At 39.1% G+C, this 23,884-nt stretch overlaps 1 protein-coding gene across 1 annotated transcript in view; it reads right to left on the reverse strand.

Annotated features, from left to right (window-relative positions):
- LOC124804725 (PIH1 domain-containing protein 1-like) overlaps positions 1-23,884 on the reverse strand; it is a 66,343-nt gene that overhangs the window by 14,153 nt on the left and 28,306 nt on the right. The window contains exons 2-3 of the mRNA XM_047265007.1: positions 18,008-18,098; positions 3,333-3,518 (exon numbers count right to left, since the gene is read on the reverse strand). Of these exons, the coding sequence (XP_047120963.1) occupies positions 3,333-3,518; positions 18,008-18,098 (277 nt within the window). The remainder of the gene's footprint in view (positions 1-3,332; positions 3,519-18,007; positions 18,099-23,884) is intronic.

Raw genomic sequence — 23,884 nt, forward strand, 5'->3', positions numbered from 1 at the left:
ATTCAGAATGTTTTGTTTTTTCCCCCGCATGTCTTTTAACCAGTGCCCAAATTAATTCTATTGGATTATCCTGACAGTAATATGTGGGTAAATGTAAAACTTTATGACCACTTTAAAGTGCATAAAAGTCAAATTTATAAGTTCTGTCGTGTGACTTGTGCTGAATTTCTGCAACTTGTTGATTTATACGAGTCTGGCTTATAATGTGCAGTATATTTTTATTGAAGCTGGGGCAATATCCACATTTCTGCTGTTTGTACTTAGTGTTTTCTCTGGAACAGCTGAATGATGACTATTATGGTAATTACCTGACCAACTACGAAGCAAGGTATGACAAGAATCATCCAGTGAACCACTTCTTGAAACTGACAGAGTTCATTTCCGGATGATAGTCACTGCTGTTGCTCTTGCACCTACATACAAGTTGACTCTCCGGAACAAAACCATAAGCAGCCAGCATGCAGAATAACTATCCAAGACCATATTCCTATGGGAATTGACCATATTCCTATGCGAATTTTAAAACTCCAAGTACCATCTCTCATTTTAAAACAGGTATTCATGGAAAGATTCCGATTCACCCATGGTTCATCAACGTAATATATTTTGAACTACCTCTTCCTCTTGTATTGTGCATCTTCATAAGATATGTGGTTCACACTGCATCTATGTTACTTCTTTCAATCAAAAACTCTTTTCTTAACATACTTGAAATCAACGTCTTTTACAATTATTTGCATCGAAGAAGTGCTACCTATGAGGCCAATTTTCTCATGCATAACTGTAACAAGTTTTTGTGCTGTCAGATATTCACTAGTCATATACATTTCAAACATGGACCACTTTAAAATATCATTGACAAAAGCATCCATTTGCTTTACAGGTTTCCTGTGATTTTAATGCTTTCTGGGAAACGCAAAACCAAATATTTATGAGGGTTCTACAGCTCTCACACTTTTGTTTACTATTCTCTGTATAGTTCTCTTGCTGACCCATGCTTCTTCCGTTCGTTCTCATATCTTCAAAATGTCAAAAACAGGAGTCCAGCTTTCAGACCCACATTTGAAAAATTTGTGCTTGTGGTAAACACACCTACTCATCTGCTTGTGGAGCACTTCACATGTGATACTCCTATAATTTGACACATTTTATTGCCAATCACACTAAAACATTTACAGAGACACATTCACTTTTACATTGACACAAGAAAGTAACATTGACAACTGAATGAATAATTCGGTCATTCTGTGAATGAAACTGTATTGTCCTGAAGCACAGCAACTGTGCAGCATGTGGGAGAGTGATTCTCGCAGTCTAGTAGTAAATCGCGGCTGCTTGCAGTCAATGGACGGGGATGCACAGAACATCTGATAGCTGGGTCACCTTCCCACATGAAGTGAACTATAGTGTTATTCTCTTGTGTACTGTGACATTTTACAAAATACTTGTAAATACTAAATAATTTAAATTTTGGCACTGTTACAGTGGCCTCCTAACTCCCGAGCAAGGCTGGTATAATATGCCTGGAATGTTGGTTACTTTAATATTTTCAGTATGGTACCAACGAAGATGAAATAGGAGATACGATACTGCGTGAAGAGTTTGACAGAGCACTGAAAGACCTAAGTCGAAACAAGGCCCTGGGAGTAGACAACATTCCATTAGAACTACTGACAGCCTTGGGAGAGCCAAGCCTAACAAAACTCTACCATCTAGTGAGCAAGATGTATGAGACAGGCAAAATACCCTCAGACTTCAAGAAGAATATAGTAATCCCAATTCCAAAGAAAGCAGGTGTTGACAGATGGGAAAATTACCAAACTATCAGTTTAATAAGCTACAGCTGAAAAATACTAACACGAATTCTTTACAGACGAATGGAAAAACTGGTAGAAGCTGACCTTGGGGATAATCAGTTTGGATTCCGTAGAAATGTTGGAACACGTGATGCAGTACTGACCCTACGACTTATGTTAGAAAATAGATTAAGGAAAGGCAAACCTACGTATCTAGCATTTGTAGACTTGGAGAAAGCTTTTGACAATGTTGACTGGAATACTCTCTTTCAAATTCTGAAGGTGGCAGGGGTAAAATACAGGGAGTGAAACCAGATGGCAGTTATAAGAGTCGAGGGGCATGGAAAGGAAGCAGTGGTTGGGAAGGGAGAGAGACAGGGTTGTAGCATATCCCCGATGTTATTCAATCTCTATATTGAGCAAGCAGTAAAGGAAACAAAAGAAAATTTTGGAGTAGGAATTAAAATCCATGGAGAAGAAATAAAAACTTTGAGGTTCGCTGATGACATTGTAATTCTGTCAGAGACAGCAAAAGACCTGGAAGAGCAGCTGAATGGAATTGATAGTGTTTTGAAAGGAGGATATCAGATGAACATCAATAAAAGCAAAACGAGGATAATGGAATGTAGTCGAATTAAATCGGGTGATGCTGCGGGAATTAGATTAGGAAATGAAACGCTTAAAGTAGTAAATGAGTTTTGCTATTTGGGGAGCAAAATAACTGATGATGGTCGAAGTAGAGAGGATATAAAATGTAGACTGGCAATGGCAAGGAAAGCGTTTCTGAAGAAGAGAAATTTGTTAACATCGAGTATAGATTTAAGTGTCAGGAAGTCATTTCTGGAAGTATTTGTATGGAGTGTAGCCATGTATGGAAGTGAAATGTGGACGATAAATAGCTTGGACAAGAAGAGAATAGACGTTTTCCAAATGTGGTGCTACAGAAGAATGCTGAAGATTAGATGGGTAGATCACATAACTAACAAGGAGGCATTGAACAGAATTGGAGAGAAGAGAAATTTGTGGCACAACTTGACTAGAAGAAGGGATAGGTTGGTAGGGCATATTCTGAGGCATCAGGGGATCATAAATTTAGTATTGGAGGGCAGTGTGGAGGGTAGAAATCGTAGAGGGAGACCAAGAGATGAATATACTAAACAGATTCAGAAGGATGTAGGTTGCAGTAGGTACTGGGAGATGAAGAAGCTTGCACAGGATAGAGTAGCATGGAGAGCTGCATCAAACCAGTCTCTGGACTGAAGACCACAACAACAACCACCAAATTGTATCAGATGATGTAACAGCATACCAAAGGGGGATTTAAATGGAATTGATTAAACTTCGAATTAGTATGCCCAAAACTTTCAGAATCACTGGGATATACAAATGAGAAAAAATAAATACAAAACTGTAGCATGCAGAAATATGACATCACCTTATGATTATAGCATGTATTCCAAAAGAAATTAGCATTATATAACAATCAGAAAAAGCGTGCATCGCAGCAATTATATTTGTGCTTCAATTACAACTTACATTTATCTTCCACATCTCTTGGTTCACCCATGCTTAGTGGTAAACGGTAACTTGGTGCTTCATCAGAATTCCACATAGCCATCAATTCATCTTCAGTGACATCAGCTGGCTTTGGAATTTCTTCAGTGTGGCATATGTTCACGAACACTTTGTCTCCCTCTGAAGTTTTTGTCTTCACACACATTCCTATGCACATAAAAAGTGAAAAGACAATGAGAAACCATAAAACCAATAGTTACAAAAAAAGTAGCAAATATGTAGCTAGCGAATGGATGCACAACATGAAAACTGAATTTAGAGTAGTAGTGTTTTACATGAAAATAAATGAAGCCACAGCAACAAGCACACTACTCCAATAGGCCATACCATTAATTCAATTTGTTCTGTAACGCTTTGCTGCACCTGCATGAAAATGTACAAACAAGATGCTGAGTATTATTATTATTATTATTATTATTATTATTATTATGGGATTAAAGGAACTAAATGGTTTGTTTATTACTCCCTCCTTTCTTAGGTGGTTCAGGTAAATGATGATGTGTGTAAGGAAAGAACAATGGTCTGCTCCAGAATCTCTGACCCTGTCATTTAGCTAAAACAGGTGCACAGTAGGTTAAATTATTTGATTAAATTAAATAAAACCCAAGTAATTAGAAACATTATCAAGTTAGGGGTGGGGGAGCTAAGAGAGGAAAAAAGTTGGAGACCCCCCAGGACAAATATCTGAGAAAGGAGGAGAACCATCTACACCCACCCCTGCATCGACAGCAATAGTGGATGTACAAAGGTGGTTTACCATGCTCATTTTGTCTAAAATGGGATGAGAAAATGAAACTTTTAGCAACTAGTGGGGTTATACCTTAATCAGTTTATGAAATTAAAAAGATTTGTAGCATATCAATGTGCAGGTGCAGAACACAGCTGGAGGATCCGTGAGAGACGTCATGACAAAAAGTAATCCCTCCACATCTCCCCACAGAATGGACATGAATCTGTGAAAGGCTTTAAATTTTGTGATAAAATTCTCTCACAAAATGGATTACTTGTTTAGTTGCTATCCCACTGTCTGCAAATATTACAGGTAGGGAAATGCTGAAGTTTATGACCCATTGCAGTGTAGCTAGAGGCAAACTTTGTGTGAATATGGGGTGCTATTAAAGATTACCATAGCTGCAATGGAGTGGATGCTCTTGATGCAAGAAGAACGTGAGTCACTCTGATGCAGTTAATAAGTAGTTGGCACCATATGACCCTTTTTTTCTGTCTTCTGAGAGAAGTATGTCAACCTTAGTGGTCTCCTAATGATCATCCTTAGTTTGTTGAGGATAGTGCCCTTCCACATTAAAGGTCTTCAAAATACAGTGTCACAGCTGCCATTGTAGGTCTGTGCCTAGTACTCCAAATTTTTCTCCTGTAATTGCTTCTTTAGCTGATTTGTCAGTGAATTCATTTCAGAGTATGCCTCCATGGTTTAGAGGCGAAATGAATATTATGGTGGTTATATGACTCTAAAGTTCCTAGATGTGCACATTCTAATGTACTACAAGGCTTGAGAGATAGCTACCAGATCTGCAGTATATACGCTACATTGCTCAGGTGCAAATTAACCCTCAATCTGTCTGTGTAGCCGAAAAAGCTTCCCAGCTGGCCCAATGTCTCACCCACTATTATGCCACAATGAGTGGGAAGAGGAGGAAACTGAATGCACCGCATTTCGATAGCAATGCAATCTCTTAAGGAACAGAGAACATCTTGCATGTGGCTTGGTTTCATATTCCACAACAAAATAGATCACAAACAAAATTTTCAGTATTATTTAATTATAGTGGCACACTCAAGACATAATAAAATTTATACCTGGTACAAACTGTCGTCATACAGGCAGAAGCAGACAATTTTGCACATTTTTGTCATACAGGTTGCCAAGTGATCATGACTCCATTATCTTCATAATCAACAAAAGCCTTTCACACACATATATTGACTGAAACCTCATTATGAAGATGTGGAAACTCTTCCCAAGGAAAATAACAGAACTCATGAAAAGTTGTATCATAAAAGAATCTGTCCTTTAAATAGGAAATGCAATGCAGATCAATTGATTCCATCCACACACATACAGAGATGCTTTCAACTGAAATGGCAAATGATATCAGAAACAGCTCAGCAACAGATGTGAGTTTGGCAGTGTCCTTGAAGTCTTCAAAATTTGTGTTTTCTTTAACACCAGTGAGCTCAGAAAAATTGATCCCTCCCTCCCAGAAGTTACCCCTTCCAAAATGTGATTTTCTTTTTAAATGCATTCTCACCAAATCAGAAATAAGTTGTCTCTCACCTTGAAGTGTCTTACTGTAGGTAGTGTGACATTCAAGTCCACTTAAAGGAGTGGTCTGCAAACCATTCTGGATGTTATAATTTTTGTTCCTGCTTTCATTTTTTCTCCATAAACTCATTAAAGGTAGGTTTTAAATTAAAAAAATCACTCCAGGCATGTCCCTTTATGTAAGCAACTTTCTTTGCAGTAGTATATAACATCTCCAGACTTATTGTTCAGTTCCATCAAAAACTGTTGCAACTGACAATGTAATAGTGTCTGCGACTTCAGAAAATTTACTATTTGTGGTACAAGTTTCATCATGTGCTCCATGGCTGCTAATTTAGCACACATTGCTTCTTGATATACAGAACAATGAATAACATAGAAATCACCTGTCAATAGTTGCAGTAATCTTTTGCTCTTTCATCATCAAATAAATCTTTAAATTCTTTCTGCGGGTGTTGTAGTATCATTCCACAGCAATTTTATTTGCAATACCTATCAATTATGTGATTGCATAATACAGTTTGAGAATTTTCATCCTTCCCTTCTGTGGTAGTATTCATTTTTAAAGGTTGGGAAGATAAGATTACTAGCCCAGCTCTTTTTGTTCAAACAACCACTGTACCTATCAACTTACTTTATACCATGAATAATAGTTCTCAGAGGAGAATTCAGTGAATGGAAAAGACTGCCATTGAGCAGCCAGTAAATAGTCTTATTTGTTGCAAATTTCTAATTTAATATCTAAGCACTACTTTTGTATCCGAGCAAGCACATTGCATGCTTTACTTTCCAGCATGGCTCTTGAGTCCTCTGCCACAACCAGAATGTCTAACTTTTTTATGCACTGGACATGTCACTAGAGGTTTTAATCGAGTTGGTGGTAATGGCTAAGTGGTTAGGTCCCAGAAAATTGTCCCTGTGAACAACCCTTAGCGATTCATCTCTCTACTTTAGCGGATGTTGCGCCTCACTGCACAGTGTGCTCTTCAAATAATCTACGATCTGGTACAAATATTTTAGGACCTGAACTTGTCTAAGGCAAACGAGCACTGCGTGCTACCACAGGTCATCAAATGCACCTGCAATGTCACCCATCACACCTACAACATACTTGCTGCTACAGTTGTCGACAATGGTGACAACACAGTTAATTGCACTGTCAATGGATCTGCTCTTTCTGAAAGTGAACTGGCTCTGGCTGAGGGCGTGTAACTCCCTGTGGGACTGTGGCTGCCACACATTAAGTGCTCCTGTATTTTACACAAGATGCTAAGAGGACAGGAACCACTGGATCCTTATCCATGCTCTTCTTAATTAACACAGCTTGTACAAACTTCTAGACTGCAAGAATTTTTCCTCGTCTTAGTAATAATGCGAAGAATGGAACAGTTTTGTTCTTCACTTCTTTCAGCATTAAATTACAAATGCATTCTTGTCCAGGAGTCTTTCCATGTCTCAATGATAGCACCTGCAACTTCCTCTTGTGCCAATGGCAGAACAACACATGGGCTTTCATATGGGGCTTACATTCTTCTTCACACATTTGTATGATGACTTTCTTTTTATCTGCTGGGAGAAGCAACTCTAGTAGGTATTCTGTTTTTTTGTGGAAGGAGGATGGCCGTGGGTGTTGTCCAAGAGTCTGGTGATGGTGGAAGAAAATGAAGTGTCTCCAGCTGTGTCACTGGGATGGTTACCACTAGTGATATGGGTGATGGAATTGGTGTCTTCTCCCTGAACTGGGCAACTGACTTTGACATGTGCAAACAGCTGAGAGAGATTTGAGATCTTTTCTTCATCACACTATATACATTTTGTCACTATGTCAGCAAAGTTTGATGTCATGTAGGTTTGATGGCAACATTTGAACTTCTTGTAGCATTTTGGCATGGTATGTGGTCTGGTGTTTCATGTTCTTGGTTCTTCTTCCTCTTCTCCCTCTTACACACAGGGAATGTCAGTGAATGATGGGTGGAAAAGAGTGTGTGTGTGTGTGTGTGTGTGTGTGTGTGTGTGTGTGTGTGTGTGTGTGTGTGTGTGTGTGTGAGCCAATCATAGTTCAAGTCACATGACCTTGACTGCTGATGACAGCAGAAATTCATAGCATAGGACATGTGTTGTAGTGAGCCAATGGCAACATCACTGCCAAGCAGTTGAACACACAAATAGGAAAAGTTAATGGTTTAAATTAATATACATAGTGTAGATACCAGAAAAGCTAAGCCTGCACACATATTGATTGTTTCTTGGTATGTGTTACATTTTTTGGGGTTTATGGAATGAAAACTGAATCTAATCTGATCTTAATGTGTGTCAAAAATTGTACCAGTAAAGTTTTAAATAATGACATAAATGTCTGGTCTTCTGGGCTCAAAATTCTTCTAAGTGGCTGGTCCTCAAAGTTTTAAATGAGTGTCAAATGCTCTGTTATTGCACATTCTCACACGTAACATAATTCATCTTGTGCAGAAGGAAATTTACTTTGAAAGCAATGCTTTTCAAACCACCATTCGCAATATTTTCCTGCAGTCTGTCAGAAATATGTTTGTTTCAGCAGTTGCCAGAGAACAGGCGTTACTGCGTGTGCTCAGCTATGATGAGGTACGAAGTCCGTATGTTCGAACATATAGTGCATCGGAATTTCATAAACCATACTAAAATGCATAATTCATATGTCCAGAGTCACAAGGAAGTAGGCCCCAACCTGATATTAAGTTTCTCAGTGTGGTTTTCGGAGTGCAGATTTTCTTCGAGTACCAGTACTGCATTATTTCATGTTTGGTTCTTTATTATGGCAAAATGCTATTCATGCCTGAATATGAAAATGTGTAGTTGGAATTCAGTGAACAATTGCCAATAGTGTTGAATGAAACACTTCGTTTCAAATAAATTGACTGTCTCTGCGGAAAAGATAAATGAAAGCCAAATTTTCTTAGCAAAACGACAAAAATAACTTCATTGTTCTGCAAGGTGATTAAAGTAACTGCCAAAAACAGGGAAATAAAATAAAATTAGAAAGTTGAAATTGATAACATATTTTAGCCTTCTGTAATTATGTATTTTAATTCATTTGAAACTCCTGGCCACAGAAAGCCAGTTTGTTTTCATCTGACGTGAGAGCTGTAAACACGGAGGAAACAGCAAATCACTAAACATAAACACAGCTCACTCTGAATACTACTCAGACTGTCAGACTGCACTGGTGCATGCGTGAATCTGGCAGCTTGGGTGCACCAGAAACACGTTTCCGAATAGTATCTGGCTACTGCTACTGCTGATAAATGCAATAGTTACACTTACATAGCCAGATCCGGGAAAAGGTACTGCTCATATGCGACTCAACAGCACACGTGCCTCAAATGGATCTAATGTAAACGTCATGCTCATCGGAAGCAGTTTGTTGATATGGTGTATTGAACAGTCTTTGTGCTAATGCCTTTAACGCATTTTCCTGCTGGCAGATGCTGGCATGTGCACTGAGCTTTGTTGTTGTTGTAAATGGTGCTTTTCATTTGCAACTTAAGGTTTTTTTTCCATTTATGTTTTATTGTTACAGCATTACTTTGCAGTAGCAGGATGCAGTAAAATTCTTTGTTAAGTATCAGTTCTTACCAGTCAAAATTACAAAACATTAACTGAAAACTAAAACAATGAAAAATTCCTGGAATTCTAAAAAAATTTTTCCTCAGTTTTCTCCCAGACGAAGAAATTCCCAGTTTTTCCCAGATTTCGCATGTCGTATACACCCTGCATACTGTAATCACTGGTGCAGACTTTCATCATCCAACAATTAATTGGGAAAGCAATAGTTTTGTTAGTTTTGGATGTGGTAAGACATCCTGTGAAACATTACTAAATGCTTTCTCTGAAAACTGTGTAGAACATATAGTTCGGAACCCCACTCATGATGGAAATATATTGGATCTAATGGCAATAAATAGATTGGGTGGTTAATGTGGGGGAGCAATCAAACAGAGAGGTCATTGGCTCCATCAAGGGGAGGATGGGGAAGGAAGTCAACCACGCACTTTCAAAGGAACCATACCGGCATGTGCCTGAAGTGATTTGGGCATATCACAGAAAAACTAAATCAGGATGGCTGAACATGGATTTGGACCGTCGTGCAACAAATACGCCTGACCTTTCTGAGGCAAAACTGTTATCAGTGACCATGATGTGGTTGTGGCAACAATGATTGCCAAAGTACAAAGGACAGCTAAAATAAGCAGATAAATGTAAATTTTCAGCAAACTAGATAAGGAATCAGTTGTGTCATACCTCAATGAGGAGCTTAGAGAAGCTTTCAGCATAGGTTAGTAGCATGTGGAAGAACTCTGGCTCTAGTTTAAAAGAATAGGTGACCATGCACTGGATAGATATGTACCTAGTAATACAGTTCACAACGGGAAGGACCCTCCATGGAATACAGTCACTGTAAAGAAACTTAAGAAACACAAGATTACTATATAATAGGTGTAAGGGCGTAGGGCTCTAGACAGATACTGAACAAAACACATTTGGCTGTCAAGAGAGCAATGTTTGATGTCTTCAATGAGTACTGTAGCATAATATTGCAAAATTATCTTTCATAAAACCCAAAGATATTCTGGTTGTATGTAAAGTCAGTCAGTGGAATCAAAGTTAATGTCCATTCCCTAGGAAACGAGACAGGAACTGAAATTGAGAGTAGCAAAGCAAAAGCTGAAATGCTTAATTCTGTTTTTGTACGTTCCTTTATAAAGGAAAACCAGGAGAATTCCCCAATTTAATCCTAATACCACTGAAATGATGAATGAAATAAGTATTAGTGTCAGTGGTGTTCAGAAACTACCGAAATCGTTAAAACTGATTAAAACTCCAGAGCCCAATGGAATCTCTATCAGATTCTATACTGAATTTCCAGCAGCTGAGTTAGCTCCTCTTCTAACTATAATCTATCATAGATCCCTCAAACAGCAAATGATGCCCAGTTATTAGAAAAAAGCACACGTCACACCCATTTACAAGGCAGGTACTACAAGTGACCCACAAAACTACTGCCCAATACCCCTGACATTGGTTTGTTGTAGAATCTTGGAACATATTCTGACATCAAATGTAATGAGATATCTTGAACACAATGCCAACCAGCATGGATTCCAAAAACATAGATCATGTGAAACCAACTTGCACTTTTCTCACATGACACATTGCAAGCTTTGATTCACGGCAGTCAGTTAGATGCTTACAAATCATTCATGTGACTGGTTCTAGGATATTGTTCAAGAGTGTGGGACTCATACCAAATAGGGCTAACATGGGATATTGAATGTACATAGAAAAATGCAGCACAAATGGTCACAGGTTTGTTTGATCTGTGAAGAGTGTCACAGAGATTCTGGAGGAACTGAACTGGAAGACTCTTGAAGATAGCATAAACTATCTCGAGAAAGTCTATTAACAAAGTTTCAAGAGGTGGAAATAAATACTGACTCTAAGAACACACACACACACCGGGCTTGTGAGGATATCTACACTTATTTCTCTGCTCTTTTCACTCTTAAATTATTTCTTAATTTTAACCAAACAAGCCTGTAGGTGGAGAAGATTCCCTCAGTGGATCAGTATTGGCAGGGCAAAAAATGAGGCGTTTCACAATAATAATAAATCCTGTTGGTAAGTTTCCTTCTTTTGAGGTTTGCAGCTCCTTTATCTTCCACCATTTGTTTTGATGGAACTAAGTTATGATTGCATTAGAAAATGCAGAGATAGGAAAATAATCAGAATCAGCAATCCTAAACATAATGTTTGTAATCCACTCTGGTTATTTCTGTGAACCAGTTTTCTGCACTTCGTTCTTTCTTCTTGTTCAGCAGTTAATATTCTTGCCATGAATCTTGGGCTTAAGATATTAGCAAGAAAGTAGAATGCCTCTAGTATCTGCTCCTTGCGTGTGTGTGTGTGTGTGTGGGGGGGGGGGGGGGGGGTTAACTCATGTTCTTATACAGTTACATATCAGGACTTTATTGTCAATACAAAAAAATTCCCAAAAAACACAATTTTACTCATTGGGTGTAGGTAGCTGTTTTTATTTGAATGAACGGGTTTTTCTCAAGCCTGCAAAGAATAATATTATCATGTGAGCTGTTGTAAATAACATTAAGATGCTTGAAGATGATTTGAGGATTGAAACCATCTGTAAATAAAGAATTATTTGTCAAAAACCCCTGGTGGTTGAAATATGACATTTTACAAATATGTATAATGGGAGTGCCACTGGACAAAATACGTTAATAATAAGTGGTGGTGTGATAATCGCAGAGTCACCAACATGAAAACTCGCCTAGTTACAAGACTTATTTTGGTCACTTCTTAGGAAGTACTTGGAAGGGGGAGGGGGCATATTCTAGCTCATGGCCCTTATTGGGAGGGGGTGGGGTGGGAGCATGAAGAATAGTCAGAGCTTAGACATGCAGCATGAAAAAGAAGTAATACTACAGGGGCTGTTGCCAAAGTTTGCCAATCATGTAATCATAAAATAATCGGAGTAACTAAAAAGGAGTCTTCATCCACAAAGGTACAAATTCTCTTAGAAGCAGCAATGAAGAGGATATTGTAAGGGAAACAAGAAATTCGATCTGCCAGAAACCTCTACAAAACATCTAGAATTATGGTGAGTGGTATTATCCACAGAAAATCAGTCAGTGATCAATATATTGAGAGGATAAGCCAGTATTGAAACAAAAACTCTAATGATTTAGGAGTTGCATTCATAAATCCAAATAAATTATTAAGCAATAAATGTTTACGTACAGACAGTCTGCATTTAAATAGGTTAGGATTCAAAATTTTTAGTAAAATGTTTGCTGATACATGTAAAATTCTGCAAAATAGGGGAAACTTACAAGAAATGATGGAGATGAGAAACACTGTTTGGTAATGAAAACGGCAAGACTGAAATGGTATCCAAGAAGGAGATGCTTGAGACCAAAAATACAAAAGAATGCCACTGCATAATGCATTTGAATATAAATGGTCTAAGTGTTGGCTTTTCAAATGAAAGTCATAAAGAGGACAAATAACACATTATTCTATCTGAATGTAGAAATATCAAAGTTATTTGTTTCAATGAACACTGGCTCATGTCTGACCAGTATCAAAATTCTGAATATAATTGAAAATTTCGTATTAGCCAACAGCTTTTGTAGCCAAGAGAAATCATGTGGAGGCTCTTGCATACTTACTCATTATGATACAAAATATGAAATAAGAAATTATTATAATCATTTACAAGGTATACTACTTTGCTTTCACCATTTGCCGATAGGTGGCGAAAAAGGTAAGTAGCGGTCGAAAGAAACAGATTGCAGACGTCAGGCAGTTAGCTTGGACCTCGGTCAACATAACCTCATTCAAACATTAGTCAATTTGTGTCGGCATCATAAAGGTGTTCTTTATTGAAAATGTCAGTTTACGAGCCTAGTTCTCGTCATTTGCCAGAGGTGATACTGTTTTATTTCAATACAAAGAAAACAGCTGAGTCTCATCGAATTCTAGTACGTATGGTAAGGACACTATTAGTGAAAGAACGTGTCATGAGCAGTTTCAATGCTTCAAGAACGGTGAATTTAACACCATAGACTGGCATAGTGGTGGAAGAGAGAATGTTTTTGAAGATGCAGAATTGGAGACATTGCTGAGTGAAGACTTACATCAAACTCAAGAAGAATTGGCACGACTAGTGGGAGTGACACAGCAAGCCATTTCAAAATGTCTCAAGGCTATGGGCATGTTTCAGAAAGAAGGAACTTGAGTCCCGTGTGAACTGAAACCAAGAGACCTGGAACGGCAAAAACAGAAGGGATTTCTGCATCACACTGTGACCGGGGGTGAAAAATGGGTTCATTACGATAACCCTAAATGCAAAAAATCATGGGGATATCCCGGCCATGCTTCCACATCAACGGCCAAACCAAATATTCACAGCTCCAAGATCATGCTCTGCATTTGGTGGGACCAGCTCAGCATCGTGTACTATGAGGTGTTAAAACCAAGTGAAACAATCATAGGTGCTCGTAATTGAATGCAACTAATGTGTTTCAGCAGAGCATTAAAAGACAAACGGCCACAATACAGCGAGAGGCATGATAAAGTGATTTTGCAGCCATATCAACACTCGACCCCACATTGTAAAAGAGGTCAAAACGTACTTGGAAACATTAAAATGGGAATTCCTACCCCACCCGCCATTTTGTCGAGACATTGCTCCCTCTGACTATAACCTGTTTAGATCAATGGCCCATGGCCTGGCTGACCAAACTTCCGATCTCATGAAGAAGTCACAAATTGGATTGATTCATGGAGTGCTTCAAAAGATGAACAATTTTTTCAACACAGGATTCGTACACTGCCCAAAATATGGGAGAAAGTAGTGGCCAGTGATGGAAAATATTTTGAATGATACATGTGTAATCAATTTGTTTCATTAAAGCCTCAAATGTTGGGGAAAAAAGGGCGGAAGCAAAGTTGTACACACTGTAAATGAAGAACGTATATTTGAAAGGTGCTGTATCGAGCCGAGTAACATAAATGTCGTCATAGTTTCTATTTATAGATTACCAGAGAAAGCTATAATTGGAGCTTTTCTGGTGAAATTTCATTGCCTGCTTCAAAAACTCAGCAAAAAAAGAAAGGAAAAAGATAGTAATAGCTGCTGATTTAAATATTAACATCATAGTTGAAAGCAATGATGTGTCAATTTCACTGACTTAATAAAAAACTTTGGCTTTAAAATGAACTTCATGCAACCGACTGGAGCAAATGCACAGTCAGCTACCTGTATTGATAATATTCTAACAAATTATGTATTTGAAGATGTTTATAAATTTTGCAAGGATTTAGGAATTTTTGGCCACTCTGCATTATTCATTGAACTACCAAAAATTAAGAAAGAAATTTCATGTAACAGAAGTCATATGAAAAGGAACTTCAATGGGGAAAAAATCAGTTACATTTAGAAATAAGTTAAGAAAGGCTGATGGCCTTACACAGCTGTATTTCGAGTAATAGAAACTTTAACAATTTTTTAAGCAGCTTTCTTGAAATATTTAAAGAAACTTTTCCACTTAGAACCACATACAACATAATGACTAATAAACTTGAATGGGTAACTGAGGGCACAAAAATTCCTAGTGCCAGGAAGAGGAAACCCCACAATGAACTGAAATATAATAAAAGGTGTTAGAGTTAGTACTTGAGGATGTTTAGACTGAAGCAGATGATAGCTTTATTGTAAACCTGGCTCAAATACCAGAGTGTTTAAATGCATTCTTCATAAATGTGGCAAAGTCAGATGTTGATGTAGTAGAGTATCAGAGTAAAGTAACTCCTTTGAAATCCACCAAGAAGCTGAGTATCTTATGGCTTTTTAAAAAGTCGTGGGATAGGATACCTACTAGTGTGATTATATGGTGTGAGGCATAATAGCACCTCCCATAATTAAAATATTCAACCAATCTTTTGAACGGGGATGCTTTCCCACTGTTTTGAAGTTTCCCGAAGTCAGGCCTTTGTTCAACAAAGGGTTTAGGGAAGACATGGGAAACTATTGGCCTATTTCTGTTCTACCAGTCCTGTCAAAAGTGTTAGAGAAAGTAGCTGCAAACCAGATCAAAAACTTTATTGTAAAAAATGATAGCATTAAAACCAATTTGGATTTCAACTATGAAAAAACAGTGACTAAGTTCATTGAAAAGATAGGCAAATCACTGGATCAGAGGAATAAAGTTGCAGGTATCCTGTGATCTCACAAAGGCATTTGACTCCATGAACCATGACTCGCTTATCTCCAGATTAGACAAATAAGGGATTAAGGACAATACTCTAAATTGGCTAATATCATACTTACACAACAGAAAACAAAGGGTAACTATCACCTCAGATGCAGTGAATTATTATTCTAAATGGATACAGTATCACAAGATGTGCCTCAAAGCTCCATTTTGCGGCCAATCCTATTCCTATTCTATGTAAATGACTTATTTATAAATATAAATTCCCCATCAGTTCTGTTTGCAGATGATACTTCTGTTTTAATTGAAGATGATGATGCAGAAAAAATTCTGAGCTCCATCGTAAGCACACTGGATACCTCAGAAAACTGGTTCCAGTTAAATAGGTTGAAACTGAACAGTGCAAAAACCAATATGGTACATTTCAAAACCAAACATTCATTCAAAATGTGTGGAACTTAAAATACAACATAACAACCAACCTATGAAATAAGTTGACACGGTCAAATTCCTGGAACTAAATGAGGACTAGAACTTAAACTGGAACACACATATTGATTTCCTATCAAATAAACTAAGCAGTTTTCCATTTGCAATGCAAATACTAGCAAATTCCACTTACTTGAGTACACGAAAAATTGCTTATCATAGTTAATTCGAATATGTCATTAGATATGGGATAATTTTTTGAGGAAGTTCAAGTAGTGTTTCTTGAATACTGAAACTGCAAAAGAAAATTTCCAATACATGTGTGCTGCGCAGCAGCATCTTGTCGCCCATTATTTCGGAAACTATGGATCCTGACTGTTCCTTCCATACACATTTATGAAATTATAATCTTCCTACACAGCAGAAAAAATTATTTGAGGAAAATCATTTTAACTATTCTTATAACACAAGAAATAAAAATAATTTTATGCTAACCATACATCAGTTGAAATTATATGCATGGACTCCACAGTATACAGGGCAAAAACATATTTAATATGAAGCCAGAAATTTTAAAACAAGGCTACAGCAGATTCTGTGGGAGAAATGCTACTATTCAATAGAAGAATTCAATGAGGATGAAATAATAATTTGAGCAAGGGGTAATTAAGCATTAGATTTTATTGTATGTATGTATAACAAAACTGTATTATTATTATTATTATTATTATTATTATTATTATGCTCTTTGTTAACATCAGCTGTTCTTTGTTTATGGTGAAATTTTACCACAATTTGACGCATATCCCATACCTGGATCAAGTGATTTCGATTATGTACATTATGAGACAAATAAACCTCAATTCACAATAACTGTGAGGCCCCTAGCTGGAAAATCAAGACAAGATGCAACTTCCTGGACAGAAAAACTTTTTTTATTTTTCTGCAACCCCTCCTCCATTCACAGTCAGACTCCACAACTAAGCAGGATACTGAAAGTCATCTCTTCCAGCACAACTGAATAAAGACAAAAATGCGGGATACAAGAATCCTGCAATATATTTTTTAACAGCTGAATGGCTGATAACGGGAAATACCAAATGTACTTACAGTATGATGATCATGAATATCAGGCGTTCTCCACCCCATATTTTTTAGATGCTACTAGAGACTTCTTTTACTGAACAAATTCCGACTTATTAAAATTACAAATTGTCTTACTGAAACAAAATATCTTAAGATCCACAAAAAGTGTGCACTACCTCTTGTAAACAGATGCCACTTATTGGGTGTCTAAATTATGGAAATAAAACCAAATCAGAGTTTTATTACACGCCACAGAAAGTGCCATAACATGTGCCTCAATGTCTTCATCATCCTCACACATCAGCCCACATCCACTTTGAATTATATGATGTCTGCAGTTGGAACATTACTTTCATGTCACTGGAGTCTTCATTCTAACTTCAGGAACAACAGCCTTCACTAACTTTTCTTGCACATGCCACTTAAACTGCTAGTCCAATTCACAAAACGTCTAATTAGATGCTCCAGTTTAGTTGTGTTGGTAGTTATCATACTGTGGGACCATTTTGGAAATTCTGGCCTGTAATATGGGCAATTACTGTTTCTGTAATGTCTCTTGTTCATCTGCCCCGCTTCTCTCATTCCAATTCTTTTTATTACAATATGACGCTTTTGTTCAACACCTCCAGGTACCTTAGTATCATTATTTTTATATTATTACTATTAGATTTATAATATTATCAAATAATTAGTTTGATAATGATTGTCTTTATAAGTGCTTGTCCAAATTGGCAGATTGTATCCCTTATTTAATAAATACTCTTGTACTGTAATCTCCAGAAGTAAATTCCAGTAACTTTTTCATTTGTTCCTCAATTCAGAAATGTATTTTCTGGTGTAAAGGATTCAAGCCATTCACTATTGTTTCATTGGGCACCATCTTATGCCTTTTCACATTCCTTGTTTTAGCATCAGCTACTACTGAAAGGATAATTTATATTGCTAATGTCCTGTACTAGTCAGCAACTGACAGAAATATATTAGAACTGGGCTGTTCCCTGCCACCAGTCTTAAAACAGTCTACAGACAAACATAACAAAAAGTAGGATAAGCAATACAGTACTGACCTGGTAATGGCTGTACGTATTTCCACGGCACTGCATTTGCGGCCTCCCTGAGTTCAGGAAATAATGTTTCGATTTCTTCTTCATCTGTAGGCTAAAACACAACACAAATTTCTTAGAAACTGTGAAGCTAAGCTTGGTATGTATTGTTCACATGCACTAGCAATGTGAATCAACATGTACAATGAATGATATCCATAATAATGCACTAAACAAAAGTTACTAAAATTGCCATTATGGATTGGTTTTAATAGTAACATAAAAAGTGCTTCTAGCACAAGTGTCATACTCTAATTCAGAACAACTGTTAAGATATAAATCTAATACCACATTCCCAGCACTGAATAAAGAATAAAAAATTCTAGATGATTCTGCAGATGATTCTGCAGTATGAACAGAAGGCAAACCAAATATCAATTTTTGACAAGACTCTTTGGATATATACCACAATTAAAACTGTGTAGTTGCAGGTGTACCTGTGTACACATGTGCATGCACATGTCTTCTGTGTTCAACTGAAGAAACTGGAATACCACGCATCACATAATTCTCCATGTTGCATGTTCATTGCCAAATAAATTTACTTTAGGTTGGTGAAGGTTAATGGGGAGCCTGCTCCACCTTTGGCAGTTAAGAAACGTGCACTCAATTTAAACATGGTCTTAAATCTCTTGTGAATGATCCAAATGACTCACCAACACTGCAACACCAGATGAAAACATGGATGAAGTCCGCAATATGGTAGATGTGAAATATTTTTGGGTTAGCAGCTGATTGGTATCATCCTCTTGTTGTAACATTTCAATGGATTCCGTATCCATCTCTTCAGGTGAAAAATGAGAAGGGGGCTTCTGTCACAAGCAACATGAAGACCCATCCGATGACTGTTATGCCATGGCAGGTATATCTTTGAACACAGCATTGATTATGAGGATGTAGCAAAACAACCAGAACATGAGGATCCACCAGCACCACTGTATGAAGGACCACTGACTAGATCTAGGAAGCTAATTCCACTCTGAAACAGTGGGTCATTGCTTCCTGAGGGCGGGGGAGGGAGGGAAAGCGGGGGGGGAAGCAATGTTGCACGTTGTGTATTGTTTAGTCACCATTCAGTTCCCACAACTCAACATCTATAATTTCTGCCACTTATTTATTCATGGAATATTAAAATTTTATAAAATATTCTGTGGGCGTATAAAAAACACTCTGCTGTGAAAGAAAGTTCATTTTGTCTATGCACAATAAGAGCACTTCCAGGGAAGTCTTAGTTCCAAAAACTATACAACAATATTAACTGTCACTGAGTTTAAGAAACAACTGGAATTGCTCAAATTTAACAAATCCTTACAGCTGAAAAAATCTCTGGCAGACTCTATACAGAATTTGCAGTGGAGTTGGCCCCTCTCACTTAACCATATGTCAAGATTGAGGACTAGTTAGATGGGCTTATTGCAATAAAGTGGCCCACTTGCAGCGATACACAGAGCGAGGGTTGAGCCACAACAACTGGTGTCACCTGCCAGTCGGTGTCCCAGTGCTTTCTGTAACAGGGGGCACTGCAGTATGTTGCAAACATGACTTCAGAACCCACTACAATACTACAGACTCACTCTGGCGCATATAAATACTTGAAATCTGGTTTCGCAGGACAGAGCGGGGCAGGTTATAGTTGTGGAAAGGGGTCAAAATCAGTTACTGTCAGTTGTACAAAACATACAAACTTTACTTTCCTAAAACACTTAATCACATTATGTCCTTAAAAGCATTCAAAACAATATGGCTGAAGGCCCGAACACAAGTTATTAAAGTTGCCTTAAAGAATACACACGGCTGAAGGCCTTAGTTACAAAATTTTACATAAAAACTTGGATGAAGGTCACACACTGAGGGCTTAAGGCCTGGATAACAAGAATTTCAGATGGAGAAGAAATTTTGAAAGGTTTTAAACAAGCGACTTTTTAAATTTTAATTCTAGACAGCTGAAGGGCTTATCTTAAAACATTTCACATAAAGTTTGGCTGAAGGCCACATACTGAACATAGAACAACTCAAGGCTTAAGGCCTGGATAATAACAGGGATTTCCAATGGCCAAAATTCCCTTTTTTTCTTAAAAAAAATTTAGTTTAAGCAATAATCTTCAAAGTTTTCATTTAAGATGGCTGAAGGCCTTATCTTAACATCAAAACAAACTAAATTAATAGACGGCTGAAGGCCTCGCACAGTAATTGAGACTAAAAGAAAATCACAATCTAAAACAACAGAACAGTGGTGCTCAGAAGTGCTCCAAGGGTCAGCCTGAGGAGGCAACTCTAACACAAGTTTAGGTGAGACAGGCAGCCAAGCGTAATACTAAATAATCGGATGGCAACACGACCCAGGCATGGCTGAAGGACCGACCAACAACCTAATCAATTTCCTTCTGCCTGACAAAGAGCACGACAATGGAAAAATCAGCAAGGACAAGGATACCAGCAGCACTATGTCTTGAAAATTGGCGTCTAAAAACAGTCAAGACACAATAACCACTCAAAAATATGAACAACACCAAAGGCTGTAGAACTACACACCGTGCCGGACAGCATCAACACGGTGAGGAAAAACACACTGCCAGAAATCTACACTCACAACCAGGGCAAGTAACTGGAATGTTAACGGCCACAAAGCAGAAGATACCGCTGGTGCACTTCACTAATAATTATCAACCAATTCAATAGTTAAACATCATACAGGAAGACGGCTGCAAAATTTCGCCGACTCCCATACACCATACATTGCTGCTTGTGGGAACGGCCCAGAAGGCAACAACCGGCAATGAATGAAGAGATGTCACAGCAGCTGAGGTTTCATAACAGGTTAACTGATCACTCAACTTCAGTGTCCACATTCAGTGGGCAATGAATTTTGTAGCTCTCGCATCTAGCGCCTCACAAATCCAACCGCGCATGCATGCCACCAGCGGCCCCAGCCTGACCTTGCGCCTCACAGACTTCCTCGCTGCTCTGTCCCAACCGACCCACTCAATCCAGCATGCAGGCAGCATTAAAATAACTGCTCAGTCAAAACCACACAAGCAACACATGGTTCCACGAAACACTAACACAAACAACTCGAACAATACTAAAACCAGTCACTGTGGAACAACTAGGAGGAATCACAAGTCGACACACACACAGAGAACCCGGAAGCAGTCGGCGACCAAATAAACATCACCTGATGAGACGACCGACCAAACGACCAACCAAGGTAGTCCCCACTGAACTCGTGTGTGCTGACAACAGTCAGGCGAGTCATGGTTATCCGGACCTCACTGCTGCTCCGTCCCCACTTCCCTCGGATGGACGTCGTCCTGGAGACACTAGCTCGGACCCAACCACGCAGAGGGAACACTGGCCCATTGGCCACCCGACATCTCAGTACAAGGAAGGAACCGACCCAAGTCCTGCAAGATGACCATTGAAGGGGCCCAGAAGTGGTCAGAAGACCAAATACACATTGCCCAATGAGACGACCGACCGAATGACCAACCAATGGTTGTTCCGTCTCAAGTCTCCTTCCGTCGGACAGTGCATGCGTGTTGCCAGCGATCAGGCGAGTACTGGCCGTCCGGACCTCACTGGAGCTCCATTGCGACTCAACTCCCCGCACACCATGACCCGGAAATACTGGCGGTTGCTCCAAAGATAGTACGACAGTGCTCTTATCGATAGCGCTGCTGCTGCCACTCACGGGCAGGCAGGCCAGCAACTTAGTGACGCCAGTAAATCGGATAAGAAACAGGACGGCAGTACAGAACAGACAAGACGTCAAGTAATAAACGGCATGAACACGAGTCGCGCATGGCTCTATACTGGTCATCCAGCCAGGCAAGACATCGGCTCTTTGGTTGGATTGGCGGGTCATGGACTCGTCAACTGTCGGCGTGTCGGCTTCTACCTTGAGGCTGCTCCACCATCTCACATTGAGCCACAGCCAGCAGCCCAATACAGGTCTAGGATTTGTACAGGGGTGCCTCCCTCACCACCCCGTACCCCAACAGGCCGGCTGCCACCAAGCTGAGCCTGCACCTGAACCCAGCCTGTACCTGGCCACCTCGCTAGGAGTGTGACAACACCAGTCAGTTGCATCAGCATTTGACACAGCTAATTCTGCTCGCTGCAGAGGGCCGCAAGAAAGATGGCTGACCATGCCGCACAACAAGGATGGCACGGATTGACGTCAAACTGCACCGCAGGACAAGGGCATGTACCTCTAGCCATTGTTAACTTGTTGGAACAATAAAGAGTTTATATCCAGGCCATCTGCCTTGCTATAGCTACCTTACTCCTTCGACAGACTCCCGTACCCCTCGCCAATCCATCAAACCCACCACGCCCAGTGGGAGAGCTAAGTGCCAGCCTGATAACTAGAAGAATAGCAATCTGCACACCAAGACTGCTGTACATAATATAACACAGATCTTTCAAACAAATAACTATGCAAATGGTTGGAAGAAAGGGAAGGTCATATCTGTCTACAAGAAGAGAAGCACAAGTGATCCATTGTCACTGAATCCATCTGTTTTAGAATCTTGTAACATATTCTGAACTCAAATGTAACACTGTACCTCCAACAGAATGACAATTACAGAAACATTGTTCACTCAAATCCAAACACATGCTCTTCTCACAAAACATCCTGAAAGCCATGGATTATGGCAAACAGGTTGGGTGCAGTATTTCCTTAGTTCTGAGAAATGTTTGGGCTCAATAACATACTGCTTATTGATGATAGCACAATAACATGGATGATCAATTTCACTTGGAGACAGCTACTCACACCCTCCCTCTCATAGTGCAAAGCAGCTGGGATGTCTTGGTATTTGAACATGCTTTGCCGAACAATTCTTGTATGGGTTGGATGTCTGGCTGGCAGTGGCACTGTCAGCTGTGGCATTGGTTTGTCCATCAGCTGTGGAGTGGTGGTGTGGGTTTACTCAACTGTTCTGGACTGGTTGTGGTTTGACTTGTTGGTGAGATGTTTGAGGCGGTTGTGGGTGAAATGCACATCGGTTTAGCATGTTCAACTGCACCTTTAAATGGCATGCCATTGCACAATTTGTCTACGGCATGAATGCCTCTGCTCAACATCAGAATAGTGCCAGTGTATGGAAGCCGTAGGGACGACTTAACTGAGTCCATTTGCAGCATCATGTGTAAACAGCTGTGGAAGTCTTTGTGTACAAACCCACGATGCCACCTTGGTGAGAAGGGTGTGACAACATATTTTGGTGCAATAGTACTTAACTGCTGCACTAACCATGGAAGTTCCTCTCTATGTGTCAGTGATGCTGGCTAAATAGTCCAGTGGGATCTGTAGGTGTTCACCATAAACCATTTCTGTCACAGATGCCCTGATGTTGGATTTCTATGTCATTCAAAGGCCTAATAGCACTAAGCACAGCATATCTGTCCATTTTTCTTGGTGATACATTAGTGACACTTTCAAGATTCTGTTTCATTATTCTACCATATCATTACTGGCTGGGTGGTAGCTGGTCGTGTGGAGTCATTAGAGATTGCACAGTCTGTCTAGCTCCAGAATCAGCAGGGATTCACTTTGACATCCTTGATCAGTCCTAACATGGAGAGGATAACCGAAGTGTGCAATTCTAGTACACAAACATTTTTGCAGTTGTTTCAGCTGATATATTGGCTATCGGCATTGCCTCTGCCTACCTTGTACGTCTGCCTATGGCTGTGAATAGGAATCTGTATCCTTCTGATGTTGGGAGAGGGCCTACCAGGTCGATTTGAATGTGGGCGCATCTAGCCAGTGCACTTTGAAAGTTACCAAGATCGGCAAGTACCAGACAGCCCACTTTATTTTGCTGACACGGA

Source organism: Schistocerca piceifrons, chromosome 7 (genome assembly GCF_021461385.2).
Source record: "Schistocerca piceifrons isolate TAMUIC-IGC-003096 chromosome 7, iqSchPice1.1, whole genome shotgun sequence".
Lineage (NCBI taxonomy): Eukaryota > Metazoa > Arthropoda > Insecta > Orthoptera > Acrididae > Schistocerca > Schistocerca piceifrons.